The 23,349-nt window shown below is 44.7% G+C and overlaps 2 protein-coding genes across 5 annotated transcripts; one reads left to right on the forward strand and one right to left on the reverse strand.

The window, feature by feature from the left end:
- Window positions 1-3,199: 3,199 nt before the first annotated feature.
- LOC4812344 (uncharacterized) lies at window positions 3,200-6,980 on the reverse strand. The gene has a single exon (XM_001352491.3). The coding sequence runs from the start codon at window positions 6,517-6,519 to the stop codon at window positions 5,740-5,742; it is 780 nt and encodes a 259-aa protein (XP_001352527.3). The 5' UTR covers window positions 6,520-6,980; the 3' UTR covers window positions 3,200-5,739.
- A 5,558-nt stretch (window positions 6,981-12,538) lies between these two features.
- On the forward strand, window positions 12,539-23,080 carry Snmp2 (Sensory neuron membrane protein 2). 4 transcript variants are annotated; one of them, XM_001352492.4, is made up of 11 exons: window positions 12,594-12,609; window positions 13,216-13,879; window positions 16,948-17,105; window positions 17,176-17,323; window positions 17,441-17,573; window positions 18,245-18,297; window positions 18,890-19,150; window positions 19,216-19,648; window positions 22,223-22,341; window positions 22,409-22,534; window positions 22,603-23,080. In XM_001352492.4, the coding sequence occupies exons 2-11, from the start codon at window positions 13,745-13,747 to the stop codon at window positions 22,777-22,779; spliced, it is 1,743 nt and encodes a 580-aa protein (XP_001352528.4). In that variant the 5' UTR covers window positions 12,594-12,609; window positions 13,216-13,744; the 3' UTR covers window positions 22,780-23,080. The 4 variants fall into 4 exon arrangements, with proteins under 4 accessions (XP_015043663.2, XP_015043665.2, XP_001352528.4 ...); XM_015188177.2 differs by lacking the exon at window positions 18,245-18,297 and having other exon boundaries at window positions 12,539-13,879; window positions 17,441-17,578; XM_015188179.2 differs by lacking the exons at window positions 17,441-17,573; window positions 18,245-18,297 and having other exon boundaries at window positions 12,545-13,879.
- Window positions 23,081-23,349: the final 269 nt, after the last annotated feature.

The raw sequence follows: 23,349 nt of genomic DNA on the forward strand, positions 1-23,349 counted from the left end.
AGCTTGGCAGCAATTTAGATGCCACTCGATGCGGGCAGGGGTATAGAGTGATTTGCTCTCGACCACGTATGCCTGATGAAGCTGAGTCAGAGCTGCTGAACGAACACTGCTGGACAGAAGAATAGATTTTGGGAGGAGAAAACACTAGGTTCCAAATCCGAATCGAAATCCAAGTTGATAGGGGAATACCATAAATTATAGCCGCATCTATCAGCACTTTGGAACATTAGAATGTTTCTCTGCCAAAATGGCAAGATGTTGTCGCGCCCCATCAAAAACTGAGATGAATATAAATTATCGAAGAGATGTTTATATGCCCTGACACCTATTTAAGGCCCTGCTGGAGCTGCTTCTTGGGAAAAATAATCAAAGAAAATATAATTTATATATATCGTAGGACTAATGAAGAGCTATGAATAGCCGAGAGTATTCCAAAAACCATGTAGCACAGTGTGATGGGTGAAAGAGGGAGAGAGGTGGGCGAGAGGTAGGCAGAGGGGTGGGATAGGCAGATCGAGAAGCGGGAAAATCTCGTTTGGAAATCAATCGCAGTGCCGCAGCTGCACAACAACATCAATTCATTTGTAATTAAAGGCAAACAAAGCAATCGACTAATTTGTTTGATTTTATGGCAAAATCAAATGAAAATCAACTGCACACGGACTTCCCTTGGGAGGTGGCCATCCAAATACCTTTCTATTCTATGGGGCAGGAGTGTGGGTTGTGCTCAACTTTCTTTAGACCTGAACGGGCCATTATCTAACAGATGACTTTCTATAATCGTAGATCTCATTAGCATGTCAAATCTGCTCACCCACCCACCCATGCCACCTACCAGCCACCCCAGGCTATGCCCCAGCCCCAGCCCCAGCCCCTACCCCGAGGGAATTCAATCGAAAGCAGACATTGTTCCGTGGCTCCCCTCTGATCCCCTCTGCTCCCCACCGCTGGGCGAGTAGTTTATGGCTTGCCACAAAATTTGTCATCCTATGGGGGGGATGGCAGCCTGCCAGCTACTGCCAGATTCTGCCAGGCAGGAACTTACCTCAGAAACAGCTTGGACCATTTGTCTGATTAGCGCAACAGCTTTCCCCCGATCCCCTCCTTACCCCTCCTTGGCCAATAAAAGCAAACACCTCAGCCATAAAGAATTTATCTAAATCATAATTTATACTTTTGTTGAAAAAACGAAAAACTGATGAAATTCTAGCAGACCTAAGACCCCCGTCCCGACCCCCATGAGTGGGCGACTCTAATGGGTCAAATGTTTTACAAGAAATATTCAAATTCGTTCGGCAAAAACCATAAAAATTAACAAAATATGCGAGGGAGCGGAAATATGCGACTCTCTTTGCGTCATTTCGCCTGCCGCCTGAAAGTATGCCCTGGAAAATGGTTGCAACATCAGTCGACGTATGCGTAATCCTTGAGGGCGGACAAAATAGCTAACTAATTAGGCGAAGGAAATCAATGAGCTGGAAAAGAAGAAATAAAGACCCAGAGCGGAGCACGAGCGTCACGAGTTGCCAATGAAGTCGCCCCTGGGGGTGTCCAGGGGGCTGTCCAGGGGGTGGGGAAGTGCAGTCTACTGTACGAATAAATGGCAACCGAGACACTAAAACGAGCCGCAAAAGGGCAACCGAAACCATCCTTGTTCTGGTTCTTGTGGCAGGTGCAAGCGTCCTCACGAAGCTGCCACTGCAATGCGACGCCATCGCCAGGTCCACAGAAATACAAAGAACCTCCAGCAAAACGAAAGCAAAAGTTCAAGTCGAAGACGGGACGAAAGAGGCGGACGGGCACAGGACAGTCGGGACAGGTCAGGTCAGGGCGAAGGGGAAGAGCATGAGGATCCTGACAGCCAGCAACTTAAAACTGTAATTGGCCATGCGAAGTGAACACTGCAACTGCAACGGTAACGGTAACGGCAACGGCAACAAAGAGGAGCCCCCAAAAGACAGCCACAATAATAGTTGTAAGCCCAGCAACAAAGTCTCAAAGTTGCCCCAATGAAAGCGCATGAAGGAGCCCACAGAATGGGACAGAAACTGAGAGGCAGTAACATTTGAGATACTCTTTCTTGAATGGAGAGAGAGAGAGAGAGAGAGAGAGAGAGAGGGATGAAGCAACAGATTGGCTTACGTTCTCCCATATCATCCAGCCCTCAAACACTAGCCGCTTCCTTCACCTATATATTCAGCTATTCATCAAAGATACATCCACATTGCATGCCTCGAAACCCACTCTCATTCTCATTCCCATTCCTTCCGAGATACCCATCATAGCCGCAGGGCAACCTTCAGCAGAGAAACAAACAAGAATCCTGGGCCCAACCACAGACACGCCCCCGAAGGCTTTCTGACGCTCTGACGCTGCACTTGTTTGCATACGAATGAGGGCTATATTTGTACGAGTGGGCATGGGGCATGGGGCATGGGGGATGGCGCATGGGGCAAGCAACGCTCGTGGTGGCCCGGCCTATTAGTCTATTTTTGTTTTGTTTTGTTTTGCTTTGTTTTGTGCTATTGAACCCAATTGACGACGAAGTGCAGGCGCTGGTGCTGGTGCAGAAATGGAAAGTGGACAAGGCTCAAGCAGGGCTCTTTCCTTCTTCCTCCGTCCTTCTTCCTCCTTCCTCCATCTTCCGCTTTGACTGCAGTTAATTTAAAATTCCGAAAGTGTAAAAACTCTGACGACACATCCTTGGACAAGATGCACACCGCTTAAGGACATTCCTGGCTGGTGTACCGCATTCCGCACTTCGCTGAGTCACACACACACACACAACACACACAAACAGAGACAAAGGTCAGCAGTTCAGCATTTAACGACGAGCACATTCTTCCTTGCACTTGAAAATATTGAAATGCCTTCGGACAGCCCCAAGCTGCGAGTGTCAGCTGTTTCCCCCCCCTCGAAGACACTCAAATTAATGCCAGCGACAAGTTTTGTGTGAAGGACGCGTAATATCCTTGTGTGTCGCTCAGTCGTCCGTCGACCGTCCTCCGTCCTCCGTCCTCCGTCCAGTCTGTCCTTTTGTCTGTCTGCCAAGGCTGTGGAGTGGAGAAGGATAGGATAGGAGTTTCCTTGGCTCTGATTTACCCTTCCATATGGAAGATACAATGCCCTGAAGGTTAGCGTCTTGTGTCTTGTGTCTTGTACAAGGCTGAAATTACCCCATCCCACAAATGCCAGACAGTTTTTCGTTTTCCGTTTTGTAGATACTTTATTTATTGAATCTCAAGTTGAATACGATTTAGCTGAATTCTATTGTATTGGAATGATATGCGTCGAGTGATTTCCTTGTCGGTAAAGTATTGTATGCTATGCTGTTGCGAGAGGTACGTACAATTATGCCATGGAACATCTATACGTTAAGTACTTGGGGATTAGTAATTCGGTTAGATGGATGATGCCAGGAGTTGGCCTAACAGTGGCGCTCTAACAATGTTCAAATGTATTTGCATCTACATAGATAAAAGTGTGTCAAGAGCCACTGGCAAAACGCTACTACAGCTAAGTAATAATTTTCCATTAACATTTGTTTGTCGAATACTTTTCGGCGTTCGGCTTTCGGTTTTCGGTTTTTGGGTTTTCGGTTTTCAGTGTTGTTGGGGAGCTCTTAAGTACTACGTTTATCTGAGAGATATGAAGTTGTTCTGTGTGTTTCTGTGGTAAAGCTATGAGAGTGCCTGGCGATCGATACACATACATACATACGTAGATCGTCTAGATACTATCGTTTCGAATATGTATCGTATATTATGTTGGTTGTTGGTTGTTGGTTGGTTCTATAGTAAACTCTGAAAAGTGCAAACAGTGTGGCGTTAATATACATATATCTATAAAATGTTTCTGTTCTTTTTGATATTAGTTGTAAATACTCGTAGTCGTCAATTTTGAATGAAATACATTTTGTTTTCTTGCAACATATCGAATACATTTAGAACACACAAATATTTGTTGTTTGTTTGGAGAATATCTGACTACAAAACTATAAATATATACTATATGTATATGTATATCTGATATATTCTGTGTTCCAGCTTCAAGCCCTAACAAAGTTTCCCTCCCCCAACATTTCTCTTAAAAAACTTGCAACTTCTCCCTTTTCTTTTTGGGTTTTTCAGTTTTTTCCTGTGTTTTTTTTTGGTGTATTTTTGTTCTTTTCACTAATTTGAAATTGGGACCAAGGTCCTCTCTGTCTGTGTGTGTGTGTGTTGTCCTTAGTAGTAGTTTGCCATTGACTTGTTTACAGTCCCCCTTCCAAAAAAAAAATAAAAAAAATGAAGGAAATTGAAAACATGTTTCACTTTCCATAGAACCTCCCCCGATCCCTACCCCTACCCCAACACATTCCCCTACCCCTACCCATATCGCTCTCCCTTTAGCTCTAGCCCCAAACACTCTCCGACATTGTGGAAAAGTTTTCCAAGCTTTGCTGCAACATTTCTCTTTTTCGCTGTGTGTGTGTGTTTCATTTTCATTTCACTCTGGGAAATACTGGGAAAAACTAAAACTAACTTTCCTCCTCCTGTGTTTGTTTGTGTGTTGGCATTGGTATTTGTGTGTGTGCGCGAGACCAGCTTTGTTTTATTTTTGCTTTCAAAAGCCAACAGCTTGTATAAAAATTGTAGAAAACTTGAAGCTGAACTAAAACCTACCCAAAAAAAAATGCACCATAAATATTCACAGGGAATACTCGTATTCAAAGAAGGACAAACACTTTCGGTAATCCGTAATCTGTAATCAAAATGGGTTTCCCTTCCAATCAACTTCAAGCTCAGCCCCACTGTCTGTCTCCCAGCTCTTGGCCCTAAACTCTGTTCTAAGTTAATGTTTTCTTTTGTAATATCCGTATATAAGTTATATCTCTTGCTTGGTATCAAAAAATCCGTATAAAAATGTTTGCTTAACAAATTGTATGTTTGGTTTTGGTTTCGGTTTTGGTTTCGGTTTCGGTTTCGTTTCTCCCTGGTACTCGTATAAATCTGGGTTTAAAAAATTCTGTGTGTGTGTTGTCTTGGTTTGCAAAAAATTGATCGGTGTTGGTTTTATAGTTTAGCTCCTATATTTAATATATATACTATATATTGTACCTACTCGTATAGGTTTTGGAAATATTTCAAGTGCTGTAAGCTTCGATTTACTTTTGGCCTGTATTTGCTTGCTATTTCGTTGGGGCCAGGACTGGTTCAGCACTGGGGGAAGAGAGCTTCCAGCTACCAGATATAATGCATATATCAGTCCTACTTTCCATGGAACCCTTGCTTCCCTTCCTTCTCCCAGTACCCAATGCCCAGTGTCCAGTGCCCAGAATGCCCCGACTCCATATAAAAACCAATTAAAATTCCGTGCTCATCGTACGCTTGAAGTTCCCTTAAGCTTTGCCTCGAGTCGGTTGTCGGTTGTCGGTTGCTGGTTGTGCGCCTAGTAGCCGATCCTGCCCAGCCGCGTGACTGGCAGCGATGTGGGCTCCGAGCTGGGCAGCTCCCCGCAGCGCTGCAGCCAGCTCCAGGCCTGGCCAAACACGACACCGACTCCGGCCCACATTCAAAAGCACTGGCTACGCCGCTTCGTTGTCGTCGTGGCCGTGCCTGTGCCGGTTCCCGTTCCCGTGCCCATGCCACTGCCACTGCCGCTACCCGTGGCCATACTGGCCATGGTCATACTGGTTGATGATGTCAGAGTCGAGGTTCTGGCCGAGAGCGGGGGTGGCAGCAACCGGGGGGCCGTGTTCTATGTTTTCTTCAGCTGTCCAGAGTGCCCGGAGGAGTGTCCGCACTTGGGGGTCCGGGACTTTTTGACCAAGAAGCACGTGAGGAACTCTATGGGCGAGGGCATCTTCTGGAGGCTCTCCTCCGAGCTGGAGCTCGAGTGGTGGCTCTCCGAGCGCAGGTTGCTGCACTTGATCCGCCCGCTGGCCCCTGGCCCGGTCTCCAGGGCGTGGCGGTAGTAGTTCTTGCAGCACTTCTTGGACAGGTTGTACATGCGAACGGTCCGATCGATGTTCTCGTCGTCCTCCTCCTCGCCGGCCTTCAGGTTGAGCCCCAGGCCGCCCACACCCACATCGTGGGACTTGGAGATGACCATGCCCAGGCCCTTTCTGGCAGTAGCTGACTGACTGACTGGCACCTGCTCTTGGCCCTTGCAGACGACGGAAGAGGAGGTCTCTGGATGGAGCTGTACGCTCTCTGGCAATTCCTGGTGCTCGTGCTGCTCGTGGGGCTCGTGCTGGTGGTGCTGCTGGTACTCCTCCTCGTGCTGCTCCTCCTCCTCGAGGTTGTTTTGCGACTCGTCGTAGAACTTGTAGCTCCTGTAGCGACTGTGCCTGCCCTGGTCCCAGCCGGCGCCGCGTCCAGTCCAGTCCGCGCTGGCCGGCAGCGAGAGCTGGATGGTCGGCGTGCGGTAGTACTGGCGATGCGGATGGAATCCCAGGCCAAAGTCGTCCATGTAGGACTGCGTGTGGATGTTGTCCAGCTCGTCGGCGACGCTCAGCAGGAAGGGTAGGGTCGACATGGTTCCGTTGTCCGTCTACTGACTACGTTCTGTGGCAATGCTTTTTCACGTTTTCACTTTTCCAGCTCTCGCTCTCTCTCCAGTCGTCTCCTGCCGTCTCCTGTCTCCCACTCTGTGCTCCCACCCACCGAAATGTAGGTATCTATGCTGCGGCGACGGCGATGGCGATGTCGATGGGGGCACTGGCACTGGGCTAAGGAAATGCACACACGCGGACACGGACACAGATGCAGATGCAGATGCAGACACAACTTTTGGAGCTACACTATTTGGTTTTGTATATATTTTTCCCTATTTCGGATTCTAGTTTTTATCTAAGGCAAAACTGCACTCGGCTCTCTGGCTCGACAGGGCTCCGACTGCACGGACTCGAAACTGAAACAGAACTGAACGGAGGCGGAAAATGCACTTGCGACCAGGCCAGGCCATGCCAGGCCCGACGTCGCATTTATGCTGATGATGATGATGTGGAAACTCCTTCGTTCACCAGCGAGAGAGCGTCGCGTGGCGTCGCGTCTCTCTCTCTCCCCGAGTGGGTTCTCGCTCTCTCTCTCTCTCTCGGCTTGTCGGTGTTTTGGTCACGCGCTCAGGAAAACCCGATGCACCTCCGGAACCTCCTCCTTTTCCCTTTCGCCCTTCGCCTTTTGCCGCACCGACTGCACCGACTGGATTTGGGTTTATGTTTTGATTTCGCTGTGTACAACGGCTGTGCGGCGTATGCGTGATATTATGAGGGGGTGGCACACTGTGGCACACTGGCATGAAAGGCGGGCGGTCGGTTGGGGGGGGGGGGCTTTCGTGCTCATTCTGGGGTTTTCCCTTTTCGCGCCTTATTGTCATTAGTTAGCGCTTGCCTCCGTTTTGGCCTCCAGCATAGTAGTATCTGCAGCGTTTTTCTGCCGTGTCCCTGGACTGCAACGGCAACGGCGAAGGACACACAACATTGTTGCTGTCCTGCGGCCCTGCCAGAGCCTGCCTGCAGCACTGTGGGAGGGCCCATGCATCTGTGTACGAGAGATTCTGTGTGCGGCTGTGTGTGGCTATGAGTGTGTGTATCTGTGAGTGGGTGAGTGGGGGGGGGCTACATCTTAATGCGCAATAATTCATTGGATGTGGATGGGCATTGCTGTGAGCTGTACGAAGGCTGCGTGTTTGGAAATTGTTAGCCAAATCAATTGAATTTCGGCTCGTTTACAGTCTTCATGGAGATATAATGATGAGAAATTGATAGTGTTATATATATAGTAGGTAGGATTGGATGGAAATTGGATCCGATTGATGAATACTCAAGGGGAGGAAAGTTGGGAAAAGCAAGTACAGTACAGCACACAATCTGACTGGCAAAACGGTAATTGAATATCATCTATAGAATAATTAAGACACTTTCACTTCTATATAGAACCCAGCGGAGATCTTGTAGCCCTTAATGAAGTTGCATAATCCATGCAGGTCTCTTCCAGCCACACAATTCACTTTGTACTAATGTACTTCTACGCATTGGATAATCCCAGAGCCTAAAGCCCACTCCCTGCCTTATTCATGAGGAGCAAGAATCCACATGATGAGTTCAGAAATGGAAATGGAAATGGAAAAAGCGAATCCCAGCTCAAATTACCCTTGGGTCCCCAGGTCCCAGGTCCAGGTCCAAACCAAATGAAAAACTGCAGTAAGGAGAGAGCCTCGACTCTCATACGAGAATGCATGCATATAGACGGATAGACAGTTATCCAGTTGTGTGTCCTGTCTGTCCGTCTGTCCGTTTTTCTGGCTGTTAGAGAGACACTTAAGCCTGCGGTGAGCGCCTGTCGTTTGTGCCACTTATTGAGAGCAATAGACAGGGCGAGACAGGGCGGGAGCCGGAGACAGGGCAGGGCATAAATCTTTTAGCACTTATTTGACACAGTTTCAGGACACAGGAGTACACACACACACACACACACACAGAGAGAGAGGTAGAGGTACACACACGGGGACAGAGCAGGGACATGGACGTCACATGCTCATCAATCGGTCGCTCACATTTGCTGCAACAATGCAAAGTGATGTCCATGCACCTTGAAGTGGGGCTCTGATAGAGGGTAGCAGAGTGACAGACAGACAGGCCGGCCAGACCGGGCAGATGGTGTGCCGGGATGGGGTGCCAGGGTGCCAGGGTGCCAGAGTGCCAGAGTGCCAGAAGAACTGGCAGACGATGACAGTCGAGCGATAAGCGGTCGAGTGGCTGAATCCTACTCGGAGGAGCCTCTCTCTTCCAGCCATGTTGTGACTGTTGTGACTGCCTACGGCTCGTTGTTGGCCCAACAAAACGGCACAGAATGGCATAGGGAAAACGGAAAACAGAAAAGCGGAAAACTGCAAAGAGAGATAGAGAGAGACGGAGGGAGAGAGAGTGAGCTAGAGCCAGAGCCAGAGCCAGAGGCAGCACAACCTTCTTCTGTTGGCCTCATTTGACTTGTGCCTTCCCCATTCGCTTAATCCATTTAATTGCTTCTTTTTATGCCACAATTGTGGCCCCCTTGCCCCCGATTGCTGCCACATGTGGAACGTGGAACGTGCGAAGAAATTACGCACAAGCTCCAATGAATTCATTCCATTTAAGTTCTTCAAATATTCAGTTCCAATTTGTTGGCTAATGAATATTCGTTAGAAATGCATTTGAATCGGCGTTTATTCTGACGGGGGCCACGACTCACTGCCCCCGGCCCACGCCATGTTGTCCTTGTGCCACATTGAGGCACAATCACGGCTGACAGTCGTGGCTGACTGACTGACTGACTGACGTCTCGTATCAAATTATCTATAAATTGCCATTGCCCAAGCACGCCATCAATGGCAAAGGAGGAGACTGTCAGACCATCAGTTCGTGTTTCTGCTGATTGTTCCTTTTGCCCCCCTTCCCCCTGCCCCCTGCCCCCCTGCCCACGACTTGTGTCGCGTGAAGTTTTTTCTTTATATTCGATTCCATTGAATGCGGATATAGGATATATAGGATATATGTATGTGCACAAACACACACGCGGGCAATCAATTTACCAAAGAAAAGGAAAGAACAACAACAGCAAAAAAAATAAGCACAAGTCAAGAGCCCAGAGCCCTGCCTCCTGCCTCCTGTTTCCTGCCAAGTTCTGCCTTTTGCCCGAGATTTGAATTTAATTTTGAGGTCAGACAAAGGCAAGCACTCTGCTCCACAGCTCCATGTGTTTGTGCCTCAAGTGTTGCATACATAACAACAAAAAATGCAATAAATATTTAAATTACTATATCCACATGCAGCACAGCACGCAAATGGGAAAGGAATACTCTGGAGGCGGACCAGGGACAGGGGACTGGGGACCGGCGACTGTGGAGGCCCGTGGAGCGAATAGCACTGAGGAGACTCTCTTCAAAAAGTAGGCTAAATGTGGATCGCACTACAAAATAATTAAGAGAAATGTTGCAAAGAAATTGAAATGGGTGTCGAGTGTTGTCGGGTGGGTGTGCGAATGGTGGAGGGGGGAAGGGGGGGGCCCTGTGAAATGCTTCAGAATTGGCAAGGAATGGAACTTTATTCTGGCAAAAAGATATATATGGATACTATAGCATTAAAGCATCTTTTGACATAGTCTTTTTTGGATGCTTTGCAGGTCAAATCTTAGGAATAGTTTATTGCCCACCCGAAGCCAAAGAGTTTTACTGCTTTGCCTTTCAAATGGTATACACTTGGCAGATTTTTTTATGGGTAGGTACTTCAAAACATACTTTGTTAGAAGTGCTTTAGATGCGAGTGTTCGTTCGAAGTTTAGCTGATTCTTGGCAGATACTTCTGATGTGCTTTGGGGACTCTTGAAGGATACTGTGTGCGGTACAAAGGTGGAAAATGGCTTGAAATAATTTTTAGATTATTGTAAATATTTTTCTCGATGTTGTTTGCAAATTGTGTGCTGTTTACTAACGATGATTGATTTGAATTGATCATCTATCGCATTACTCATACGCTCTCTCTTTCTACATACATATGTACCTACTACATATTTTTAATACCTCTTTCTGTTTCTTATTTATTTGCATTTATTTTATATTTAAAGCTTTACATTTTTGCACAACCATCAAGATTCCAGCAACAAACTAAACAACATCCCGCCTTAGCCGAAGCGAACAGCAATTTATATTTCGAACAACAAAAGCAGCAACAGCAAATGAACCACAACACAACAACAGCAAATTCAATGGGCAACGGGGCAACGGGGCAGCCAGCCGGACGGACAGAGAGACAGACAACAATCGTGTCAAGTTCAACAAAAGCTTCACCCGCAGCTCCGCTCCATTCAATCGCTGCGGCTGCGGCTTTGGCTTCGGCTTACAAGTTTTTACATATAAATTTCATGGCACGCACAGAAAACCGAAAACTGAAAAACCTGTTAATGCGTTTGGCCAAAAAAAAACAGATACGGACACCAGCAGCAACAACAGCTACGGCAGAGTGCACCCACGCGAGCTCCAAAAGAGAAGCTTAAGAGAGGCCTTTGGAAGAGCTGGAAGCTTTTTGAAGAGCAACCTGGAGCTTGGCAGAGCTTTGCGATCAAACCAGCAAAGGGCCAAAGCGTGTGCTGGAAAAGAATGATTGAATGAAATGACAGAGATGATAATTAATAAATAATTAACAGTCTGGGCTACGCAGCCCAATATTAGCCAATACTTAATCCAAAGATAATAGCCAGTGGTGCAGCAGTAAAGTAAGTCCGAGTTATTGCTTGTTGTAAGATATTTATATACATACATATCCACGTACATATACATATGCTCCCGGACTGCAGCGGCCTATGCAGCTGTTCTCTCTTGTCTTCATCTCTCGCCTTTCTTTCATCTCTTCGCTTTCGCTCTCTCGATCGGACGCGCTCTAATCGAGTTCTCGCTTGCATTAGGTCACGGGCAATTCGTCTTCGGCTTCGGCCTGCCTTTGCACGACGTCTATGGCGAATAGTTCTTCAATCCGACACCGTCCGACGGGGCTTCAATTTGATCGCCTCTTGAATCGAACTAATCATCGAACATACTCGTCGTGCTCGCTATCCCTTCGACTTCTTAGCACATTACATATCATCACCAACGATGAACCTTATTAAACGGCAGAAAAGCTCAGGGGCTCAGCAAAGAGTATAAGAAGATGAACTGGAATGAGCTATAGAAGCCGCCTGAAGGAGAATGAGAAAACATGTAGCGAGAAAAGGGTAACAAGATTTGATGTTGGAGTCATTCCTGGAGCGATAGCAGTAGTACACAATACACAAAACGATACTTCCTAATGACCTGCAGGAGAAAGGACAAACACATACATATGTAGATATCTTGCCCATATATCAAATGGGAACTTGTGAAAAATTGCCAGTCAAAGCCACCATTAATAACCTTATCCATATTCATATCCAAATCCATTTAATTGGAGTAAGTGCATCATTAGACCATTCGATATTAGATAAGACACCCAATCTATTCGCAATATGTGTGTACCCTCTGCTTAAGGAGGTATATTCGCATTGGGAAACAGAATGCTATGCAGCGAGGCAGTTTTTCGCGATTCTCATGGATAGATACACAGCAGAGATATATTTTTGATGAACAATTAACTGATATTCATTCTTATTCAACTCTTCTTCTCCATCTATCTATCATTCCATCTCCGTTTGCTCCAAATCTTCATACGCTCTTTAAAAAGTACAAAAAAAAAGGTCAGAAAATGAGGAAAAATATGTAAAAACTTGCACTAATTTGCTAATGAGCCGCTCATCCATAATTTAACTAAAATAAAAATGTGTACAAATATTACAAAAGAAAATAACATAAAAGTCGAGCAACTCGAGCCAACTTTTGACGTATAAAAGCCCTCAGCAAGCTCTCAGAAACGTTGCGCGTGCGCGCTCTGACTCCACAGTGGCTCTCTCCCTCTCTGTCTCTCTTTCTCTTTGCCAGATCGCAGGGCTTTTGACCAGAAGAAAAAAACCTACAACCTGCTGAAAGCCATAAGTCAAAGCATTGTCATCGCTGTGCTGTGCTGTGGCTGCTGCCCCGGAGCTTGGCCTGAACTCTGCCAGTCGTCTGCGGTGATTCCGAGCGGTGCGTTGGCCTCAGAAAAGATCTCTCGTCTCGTCACGTCTCGTCTTTACAAAAATAAGCCACTTACTCGCAGCGCCAACAACTCAATTAGAATGTATAGTGAAAATTTGTGTGCTTTTTTTTGATTCATTTCGCTTTCAGTCCGGAAGTTTTCCCCCATTCACCCAGTCCACCCACCCACCAGTCGCGTGCTGGCATTAATTCAAATGTGCAGCTGATGGTATCGCGAGCCAAATCCTCGGTCCCCTATCCCCAACCCCCAGTATCAGAGGCCGGACCCCCTTGTAGCCCCATCTAGACCCCATCTAGATCGGAGCCAACGCTAGATTTGCCTATAATACTACACACACGTACGTGTGCTGTGGCGTGGTGTGGTGTGTCCGGTGTGGGCCGAGAATCAAATAAAAATGTACCACAATTAACAAAAGGTTGTCACTTGCTCGCCGATGCCCCAGTGCGGAGGACCATACCCATCTACCATCTAAAGTATTTCTTGTGCGTTTTTTTGTGAATTTTTTTCTTCGGTTTGTGATGCGACCCAATTAGGCAGCAAAGCACGCAAGGCAGCAGGCGAAAAAATTAACAAAAATATTTTAATTATATCAGCTGATGGCAGAAAAAAGCTTTCACTGCACAACAGGCAAACCCGTTTTCATAATTTAAATATACCTACCTATACCTACGACATATGAGAGACATAATACATATAGTAGAGATATAGTAAAAGACGGCAGAAAGCCAACGACAGCGACAGCGTCTCGCATTCGGCAACTTGTTTATTTCAAAATTATATATAACAAAAACCAAAAAAAACCAGAAACGAGTATCTTATAAATAGTGCGCTTTGTTTCGGCACACAACAAAAACAACAACATCCACAGCAGCAGCAACACCTCAACCAACACCAACGACTCCAACAACATTCCAACAACAATCGGCTCTGCTCTCCCTTGACGTAGGTCAGGCCAAAGCTCTCCTCAATCAAAAGAAAAAAACAGAAAAAACATTTATACAGCCGGCTTTTGAGGGAGCAGACTCGAAGAGTCGAAAAGAGAGAGAGAGAGAGATTTATAGAGAGTGGTATTTTTATTGAAGAGAACCGGAGCGACCCATGGGTCGCATCTGATCTGTGCAGATGCTTGAATCAACGACACCGAAAATGCTCCACTGGTCCCTGATCGTCAGCGCCCTGGGCGTCTGCGTGGCCGTCTTGGGTGGCTACTGCGGATGGTCTCTGTTTCCCAACATGGTCCACAAAAAGGTGGAACAGGTGAGTCCAACCAAAAGGGGAATATCCTATCATCCTATCACCTAGGGCCTAGGCTATATAGCACTACATGGGAGGCGCACTGGCTCTGAGTCGGACAGAGAGGTATCTATCTGGGATCTAAGAGATGTTTTCTTTGTTACTACTCGCCTTTGGTGAGGCAAGCACCTTTCATTAGAAACCAAACAGCGTTTCTTTACCTTAAATATTAGACTAGCGATTTCTATCGCTGGACAGCAAACAAATGGAGCTTTTGTTGACTTTTAAGAGTAAATATTCAAGCCACTAAGCGAAGTGTGTATAGAACCAGGGAACAAGTGGATAGAATAATCCGTAGTTAGTCAGACTCGTGATGACTCAACGAAAGTTCAGAGAAATCGGACTTCTAATTAAATGGTTATGGGGGAAACGGGCTTAAAATACATTTCCATAATGCCAGCGAATTGGAGTGCCAAAAGTCCCTGCCTCTGATTCCTGTGTTCAATTGTTGATCCACTACACCCATTATATTGATGGCCGATTACAAAATCTGATTGTTACGACAGAACCAGGCGACAGTCACGACAACCAAACATTAATCTCCTTATCCGTAATGAGATCGGTCAATGAATGACACAGCAGCTGTCCCCAGTTCCCATTCCCCAATCAATCTGCCGGCCAAAACAAGTGCAATTCAATCCCATATCCCATATATGTACATGATATAATTACATGGAAATGTTCCCTTTGGCCCCCGAGCGAGCCCAGAATCGATTCTGGATGCCCAGGGGTCACGCTTTAGCAGAATGCCAAATGAAAATGCAATTGAAATGCAAGTCAGCAAGGCCATGAATTAATTCGCTAGTTAAATGCATTTTATGGCCATTATTGCTTTAGCGCCGTGCCATTAGAGCCAAAACACTTGGTTCTTGTCCTTCAACGCGGTTTTATTTATGACCATTTTGACCATTTCGGAAATGCGTGTCATTGGGGATTTTCGACTCAAGCGATGAGTGCGTGACAGGCACGAACATATGTACATATTCTCATTCAGTGGAATTATCATGAGACAAGATCTATCCCTTTTCTCTGGTCCGGCAGGGTGTGACACGATGCCCTTCATTTGTGAGTCACGATCAAGTAGACGACGTGACAAGATTGCCATTGCATCTAGAGAAGGGCTCGACCCCACTCACGCTCCCATCTCTGGGCACACGCCAGAGCCAGCCAGCCGCCGGATCAGGCGTGACATCTTCTTCGCCGAACATTGTCAAGGGGAGGCAAGGCGAAACCGAAACCGAAGCCCCAACTAGAAGTACGAGTACTTGAGTTGACTTTGAGCTTAACTTTTGTTTTGTTTTATTGCAATTAGAATGCAAACAGAAACTTTAATCTTTTTCGCTGTTCAGTGTTGGCTGTTCGCTGTTCGCGTCTGTGTTTGCTCTTTATTTTAATTGTTGGAGCTGCGCAAAGTTAATTGCCCTTTTTGTGGTTTCGGCTTTGGCTTTTTGTCATGCGGCCGTCACGTCACCCAAGGCACAGGGTTAGGCCCGAAATTGTTTTTTATGGGCCACCGCCATTGTTAGCAATGAACTTCCGCATGTTTTTTGTTTTTGTCGCGATGCGATCTAGAATGGCCAGCAGTTTGATAGGCCCTCGAAAGGCAGGGGCCTTCAACTTGAAGGTGGCACCGTGTACCTTGCAATGGAATGGCTCCCGAAAACCATAAACCATAAGCCATCAACCATTTCTATTTGTAATTCAAATGCAATCGCCAAAGACAAACAAACGAGTCATGAATCGAAATCGAAATCGAAATTGAAAATTGAAATTGAAATTCAAAGCAACTGAAGTGGGGATTCGATGGTCAACAAATGATGTTGTGCAATTTGGCCCGAAAGCAATGCCAAGCAATCGCAGCTCTCTTCAAAGCCCCACTCTTTTCGGCCAACCAGTCTTTCGGCTCTTCAAAATTACGCATACGCCTCTTTGACCCAGCACATTCTTAGACTCAACGAAATCGGTATCGGTATTTTGGCCACGTTTCTCTTTGTCGTTTGATTTGTCGCCATGCCAAAAACTGCTCTATTTCGCAACAATTATTTGTATGATTTTGCTGAATGAATTTCGGGCCATTGTCAGCCGTCAGTCGGGGTCTATCTTCGGCAGCAGGCAGCAGGCAGAAGGCAGCAGTCAGCTCTTGAGGTTAATCAAACGTTTTGTATGCTCTTTGATACATATGTATGTATGTATATAGTGTATAGTATTGGACCTGACCTTGAAATCTGCCTTAGTCATACCATATGGATGTACATACGAGTAACTTATAGATACATGCAGCTACATACATATTTACATCGACAATTCTTCAATTGTGTCCAGTTCGAGGGGCAGACCATAAAATTATATTGCTGGTCATGTTTTGGGCTTGTTTTGTTGCCTTCATTTTATGTTTTGCCAATTTTGAAAACATATATATGTACATATATGTATTTGTTGGCTACCGAGTTGTAAAAATTCAAATGGAAGGTCAACAAAACCTTTTTATTTACGCAGCATGAGAAATATTTGAAAATACTTGTGTTCCCAGAACTCCTCCCAATTAAAACCGGCCTAATTTGTTTTCATTAAGCGAGAAATGTGAAATTAAACCAAATACTCCGCTTGGTCATTGCTCCTTCTCTCTCTCTCTCTGTCTCTATCTCTGCCATCGAAAAATAAATAAGAAAAATAACAATAGAAATTGCATTGCCCAGAAAGATACAATAAGGCACATAGTATTTTCTTGAGCTGAAAACAGGTTCGCGCTCTGCTCCGGCGGGGGATTGAAGTTGATGATTTTGATTTGATTTTTATGGCCACTACTGCGTCATTAGATGTCATAAATAAGAGGCTCCGACGCGTGATAAACAACATTAAAATGTTGTTTAATAAATTTAAGTGTAATTAAGCCCAGAGATAGAGGAAAAGCAAAGCAAAGCAAAGTAAATTAAATGTCAGATAAATTAACAGCAAATTAATTGGGAATATTCTTGGCTACGAATTGAAAGTAGATCTCTCACATTTTCCCGGCTTCTTCTATCCCCCGACAGAGTGTCATTTTGGCCGATGGCTCGGAACAGTACAAACGCTTTGTGAACCTGCCGCAGCCTCTGAACTTCAAGGTCTACATATTCAATGTGACGAATCCCGATATGATACAACATGGTGCCATACCCATAGTCGAGGAAATCGGACCCTATGTCTACAAGTAAGTAGAAATCTTTGCTGAGGAATCTTTAATCTTTGATATGAACCCCTTCGATCTTCCAACCCCACAGGCAGTACCGCCACAAGAAGGTGAAGCATTTCTCACGCGATGGCTCCAAGATCACATACGTGCAGAATGTCCATTTCGACTTCGATGCCGATGCCTCGGCGCCGTACACCCAAGACGACCGCATCGTGGCCCTTAATATGCATATGAATGTAAGTAAAGCGGAGAGCAGCAGACTAAACCGAAGTCAAACCAAAGATAAATGACTCTCTAAGGACATTGTTGTATCGTTTACAAACTACAAAACATTTTTGATAATCAATTTGCAGGCATTTTTACAAGTGTTCGAAAGAGAGATCACAGATATCTTTCAGGGGTTCGCCAATAGGCTGAACTCCCGCCTGAATCGTACGCCCGGCGTGCGAATCCTGAAACGTCTGATGGAACGTATTCGAGGGAAACGTAAAGTAATTTTATTCACTACTAATTTTATCAAGAGTAGCAGCAGAAACGCCTGCCAGCTGGTGGTGGTCTATATCGGTCCATATCGGTCTATATCGGTCTATATCGGGAATGGGAATATAAGTTCGGTTGAGTTCAAACAATGACCCAAAAGGGTGTGTTGTCTGTGCAAAGATTTACCCACTGGCATGCCTTGGTCTCTTGGTCTCTTGGTCTCTGATTCAACTTAATGGTTAATGGTAATGGCTTTTCTACTGGGACTGTGATGGCGCAAATAAGCGAGATACAATCTCTTAACTGTGTTTGTCTTTGTTCTGCTTTTAATATATCTTTTATGTTGTGTGTTTTGCTTTATTAAGTATGATTTAACCCAGACGTGCGTCACGGACATCGGATATCGGATTCTAGAAGTAATTAAGCTGATGGGTTTTTTTTATGGGTTGATTTATTTCGCTGATTGTGGCAGCCCAACAGTTCTGGGTGTGGGTTAGGTCAGGATCGTGTGGGGTTTATGAGACTCAAAGACATCAATTTAGTTTGGGAGTTTCTTGGCTAAAGGTAAAGAAGTCAATATTCTAGACAGATATTAGACCCCTCCTCCCATCATAACAGTTTTTAGGTGAGGAATGTAAATAAGAGTATACGCAATTTAATGAACTGCAATTTTATAGCGCCTTTTAGCTGGGTTCACGGCATCTTGATCAGCATTATTGAAGATGTGAAAGTAAGTTGAACAACATCCTCCAACCGCCTCCGCCTTTGCCTCCTCCTCCTCATCCGAAAACATTGCAACCGTAACATTGACTCAAACTTCAGACTTCCAACTCAAGATCATCCACATCAGACGGATAGACAGACCGACAGACAGATAGACAGATGGACACTCAGATAGAACAGCAAAATTTTGATTGGCATTCACCTTGTGGTGGATCTGTTGCGTGTTGTTGATATATGAAATCCCTCGTCTATGTAAATATTTTGATAAATTGCCGAGTTGATTTGAAATGAACGAGGAGAATCGAGGGAAAAAAGCGGCAGCAGAACGCCGAATGATTGGGAAACATCAATTTTCACACATATGAACACATAATTAATAATAACAAACTTAAGCTTGTGCTTTACTCTAAACTATAAACATATACATATGTACATATGTATAGCTAACAGCCCCGCCTACCCGCTAATGCTTGATGCCTGCCTGCCTTACTTACTTAACTTTACCTTACCTTACCTTATTCTGCCTTGCCTTGCCATGCCACGCCATGCCATGACACAACTTCCTCAATTAACTCTTTCGGAATTGCCCTCTCTTTCAGTCCGTTTTGCAAATCTCTGAGAACGATCCGGGACTGGCGCTGCTCCTGGTCCACCTGAACGCCAACCTCAAGGCAGTGTTCAACGATCCCCGATCCATGTTCGTGCACACCTCCGTAAGGGAGTATCTCTTTGATGGAGTCCGGTTCTGCATCAATCCCCAGGGCATTGCCAAGGCCATCTGCAACCAGATCAAGGAGAGCGGCTCCAAGACCATTCGAGAGCAGAGCGACGGTAGCCTCGCCTTCTCCTTCTTCGGGCATGTGAGTATCCGCAGTGAGAGTGCAAGCCAAACACAGTCTCTTCAACTTCCTGTCTTGGTCCGCAGAAAAACGGCTCTGGTCATGATGTCTATGAGGTGCACACGGGCAAGGGCGATCCAATGAAGGTGCTGGAGATCCAGAAGCTTGATGATTCGCACAATCTGCAGGTCTGGCTGAATGCCAGCACAGAGGGAGAGACCTCCGTCTGCAACCAGATCAATGGCACCGATGCATCCTCTTATCCACCGTTCCGCCAGCGCGGCGACTCCATGTACATCTTCAGTGCGGACATCTGCCGGTCCGTGCAGCTCTTCTATCAGGCGGACATCCAGTACGAGGGCATCCCCGGATATCGCTACTCCATTGGCGAGAACTTCATCAACGACATCGGACCGGAGCACGACAACGAGTGCTTCTGCGTCGACAAGCTGGCGAATGTGATCAAGCGGAAGAACGGATGCCTCTACGCGGGCGCCTTGGATCTGACAACCTGTTTGGGTGAGTCGACAGCTGACAATTTATCGACGAGAGAGTCCGATAGTTCATGAATCAAAATACATATTGTGGCGAAGGCTAAGACTACTCTGTAAATGTAAATGAACGTATGCAAAGATAATACTGATACTCAGTGATGAGAGACTCAATAGAACCGAATCTTATCTTCCAAAATTAATGATGTAAAGATTACATCTAATTGAAAACCCCGCTGTTATTCCTACGAGTATTTTATGCAAAGAATTTCCAAAATATTTGTGTTTACGCTCTGGGTGTGTTATCTATCGCTTATCTGTAGTTCCTCATGTTATTTCACAGTCTAAACTGAAACTGAAACTGAATTATAATTTCAAATGCGAGTAGATTCCCATAAATTAACTAGATCAAAGACTTCTGTTGTGCTTTTCTGGTTTTGTCTGGGTCTCAGAAGGAGTCCATCAACTTATAGATGATATTTGATAGATCATATAGAGCATTTAGCCTTTCCATCACTTTCACTTGTGAAAAACTAAACTGATTTTGATACGAAAAAAGTTTCCTCTCAAGAAAGAAGAGCTCATAATGTTTCCACCATTGGATCGGCTAGAGTATTACCATCTTCGTTGATTTATTAGCCCCTTGGTTATGGCATCTTCCGAGGCTTCTTTTTCTATGATATAAGTCTGATTTAATTTAATTAGCATTTTATTTATGTCGATAGTTTAGGCATTTGACAGTTTGTTTTGTTTTTTATTATGAACACTTAACTCAAATGTTAACGATTGAATGTTTCATCCATTCGGACTCGTACAAGCCTTATCATTAATTGGAGCAATGCCGACAGACAGCCAAACGGTCGGTCATTCCTAAAAATACCATATCGACATCGACAAAAACCATCTATGAACTTTAAGCATTTTTTGGTCTCAAATCTTCATTATCATTTTCATTTGATGATATTGAAATACGTACGTCTATACTAACCGGAAATATTTCGAATAATATTTGACAATTTTTTGCCATTCATCGTTTTTTTTTTTTTTTGGTTTTTTTTGTTCTTGTTTTGTTATGCAAATGAGTCTCTGTTTATGGCCGTATTGTGTGTTGTCTTATGGCGATTAACCGGCCATTCAGGCAGAGGAAAGAACTCCCCCAAGGCACTCCATGAGCCCATCTGTCATCGCGTGGCAGTGGCTGATGATGGTGGTACGAGTGGATTACCAGAGTAATTATAAGGCGAGAAATACTAAATCAAATGCAAGCCATGCTTTGCGATTTATCTTTGAGGGGGACGGGGGCTGGGATCCAATTCTAGCTTGTGTTTTATGGGACTCCTATGCTAATTCTCTGAAGAGAAGTGCAAACCAAAGGCATCAACATCGACACTCGCAGCTAATCAAATTTAAATTATGCGCCACTAAACCGTAAAAAAAAATAGAAATAAAAAGCAATACAAATGGAATATTTCCATACACACGCGCTCAACACCCGAAAACTGACAAATTGCAAGCGATTTTGGTTAAGACTTTGATTTAGATTCAGATGAAGATTCGCATTCAGATGGAGATGGAGATGGAGATGAAGATTCTGTGTGGGCTGGCTTCGTTCTTCGTTTGATCTTCTTCGATTGTTTAATTTCTTAATTAACACTCGAGTTGGAGAGGGAAAAAAAGCGTTTAGCTTCACATTTGGAATCCAGTTCTCCCCCGAGGGGCATTGCGCATTTGAAATCAAAAGTGTTGTCTTTGGGGTCGGACTTAATTCATCTACGTACTTGTAGTGAGCCCCCCACTTCATCATGATGTTCTCGAGTGTGTCCGAGTGAACGAACGCTCCACAAATTGAGGCAGCAAATGCGAGCTGTATACCATTGGCTGGGAGGGTATTATGATTCAAACGAGAAGTTGCCAAAGAAGGAAATTCTGCTGAGCAATCTAGTCTGTGAGTTCATCAAAATGATAACTATCATAGGAAAAGTGTGTTTAGATCTTCGACTTCCGATTATGGCCTTCATTTCTTGATCATATTTTTTGTGGTGTGGTTTTTTGTTTGGGTGTTTGCCGATCGCGCACGTTTCCAGCTTGAGATTCTTTTGGTGATTCCTCCTTTTCTTTAGTTCATCATTTTTTTTATTTTTATTATAATTGTCGAAACGTGAGTTAACAGTTTCAGTAATGAGCATTTGAAATACACAGTTCATTGTCTGATGAGGAAATTCTAGCAAATTGGTTCACGCTTCGGCATCAGAGCCATGCCATGCCATCCCAATTCCAATCCCCATCCCAAGTGCTTGTGTAAATAAATAAATAAATAAATGTTGTTCTGACAAAACGTGAGCCGCCGCAGCTTCCGCAACTCTCTAGATATTCTGTGAAATATTTTCAATTAATTTAATTGAATTAAATGCAAGTAGCTCGCCGCCACAAAGGTCAGGTAATCCTGTTTTGTTTTTTTTTTTTAAATATTTCAACAATGTAAACAGAATAATTAATATTGGAATTGAATGGAATGCATTGACACCCCCAAGGAGCTGGTTATGCAAATTAAGATGTTCCTTATATATGTATGTATATTTTATAATTATTTCTGTGTATGCAGATGCCCCTGTTATACTGACGCTGCCGCATATGCTAGGCGCCTCGAACGAGTACAGGAAAATGATACGCGGCCTCAATCCAGATGCCAAAAAGCACCAGACCTTTGTCGATGTGCAGTCGGTAAGTGAATTCTCGCGGCGAATGCCATACTCGTAAAAGAACCTGAATTTATTGGTATTTCCATTAGCTGACGGGCACGCCCTTGCGGGGCGGCAAGCGGGTTCAGTTCAACATGTTCCTCAAGAGCATCAATCGAATAGGCATAACCGAGAACCTCACCACAGTCCTCATGCCGGCCATTTGGGTGGAAGAGGTGAGTGCCACAGAAGCAGAACCCCAATAAACCTTCGATAGATCATCTCTTGTCTGTTCTTCCTGCAGGGCATCCAACTCAATGGGGAAATGGTGGCCTTCTTCAAGAAGAAACTAATCAACACCCTCAAGGCCCTCAACATAGTCCACTGGGCGGCTCTCTGCGGAGGGGCAGGCGTGGCCCTCATCAGCCTGCTCTACTACCTCTACCAGAAAGGACGCGGCGAGGAGGCTCCTCTGAAATAGAGAAATGGGGATGTACCTCCCCAACGGAGAAGGACATGGAGATGGAGCTGTAGATGTAGATGTACTTGTTATGCAAATTAAATGCTTGTAAAGATGTATTTTTTTTGTTTTTTTTTTTTGTATGATTAAGTTACTTTCAAGCGTGTCTATATACATGTAAAGATGTATCTGTTATGCTATACCTTTTGTCTACGAATTTGTATATAATTTATTTTTTAAATGTGATTCTATTGTATTGTGATTTAGCCTACTAAAACCTACCATAAACTAAACATGTTGTTGAATTAAATTGTGAAGAATATGTTGGTATTTCGTTTCAATTCCTGGAATTCTCAAATTAGAGAGAGTAAATCTCTGGGACTGTTTAAAGATTTCATTAGAGTGTTCTTCCAAGGACCATACATCATTTTTGTTGACCACAAAAAGCACTTTGCATATTTCAAACCTTGATCTAACCGCCCCTCTCCCTATCAGCAGTGACTCAAGTTCAAGATCAACTAATGAGGGAATCCAAATCCAAGTATTAATCAATCAGCAACAGTTTTTGGCCCCACAATTTGCACAGACCGC

The sequence above is a fragment of the Drosophila pseudoobscura genome, chromosome X, assembly GCF_009870125.1.
Source record: "Drosophila pseudoobscura strain MV-25-SWS-2005 chromosome X, UCI_Dpse_MV25, whole genome shotgun sequence".
NCBI lineage: Eukaryota > Metazoa > Arthropoda > Insecta > Diptera > Drosophilidae > Drosophila > Drosophila pseudoobscura.

What these genes read in the sequence shown, in the direction of transcription:
- LOC4812344 (XM_001352491.3), bottom strand. Translation starts at nt 6,519, where the DNA reads ATGTCGACCCTACCCTTCCTGCTGAGCGTCGCCGACGAGCTGGACAAC.
- Snmp2 (XM_001352492.4), top strand. Translation starts at nt 13,745, where the DNA reads ATGCTTGAATCAACGACACCGAAAATGCTCCACTGGTCCCTGATCGTC. An exon ending in GGAACGTATTCGAGGGAAAC is followed by an intron (nt 17,574 to 18,244) that starts GTAAAGTAATTT and finishes GCAATTTTATAG; the next exon opens with CGCCTTTTAGCTGGGTTCAC. An exon ending in GCATTATTGAAGATGTGAAA is followed by an intron (nt 18,298 to 18,889) that starts GTAAGTTGAACA and finishes CCTCTCTTTCAG; the next exon opens with TCCGTTTTGCAAATCTCTGA.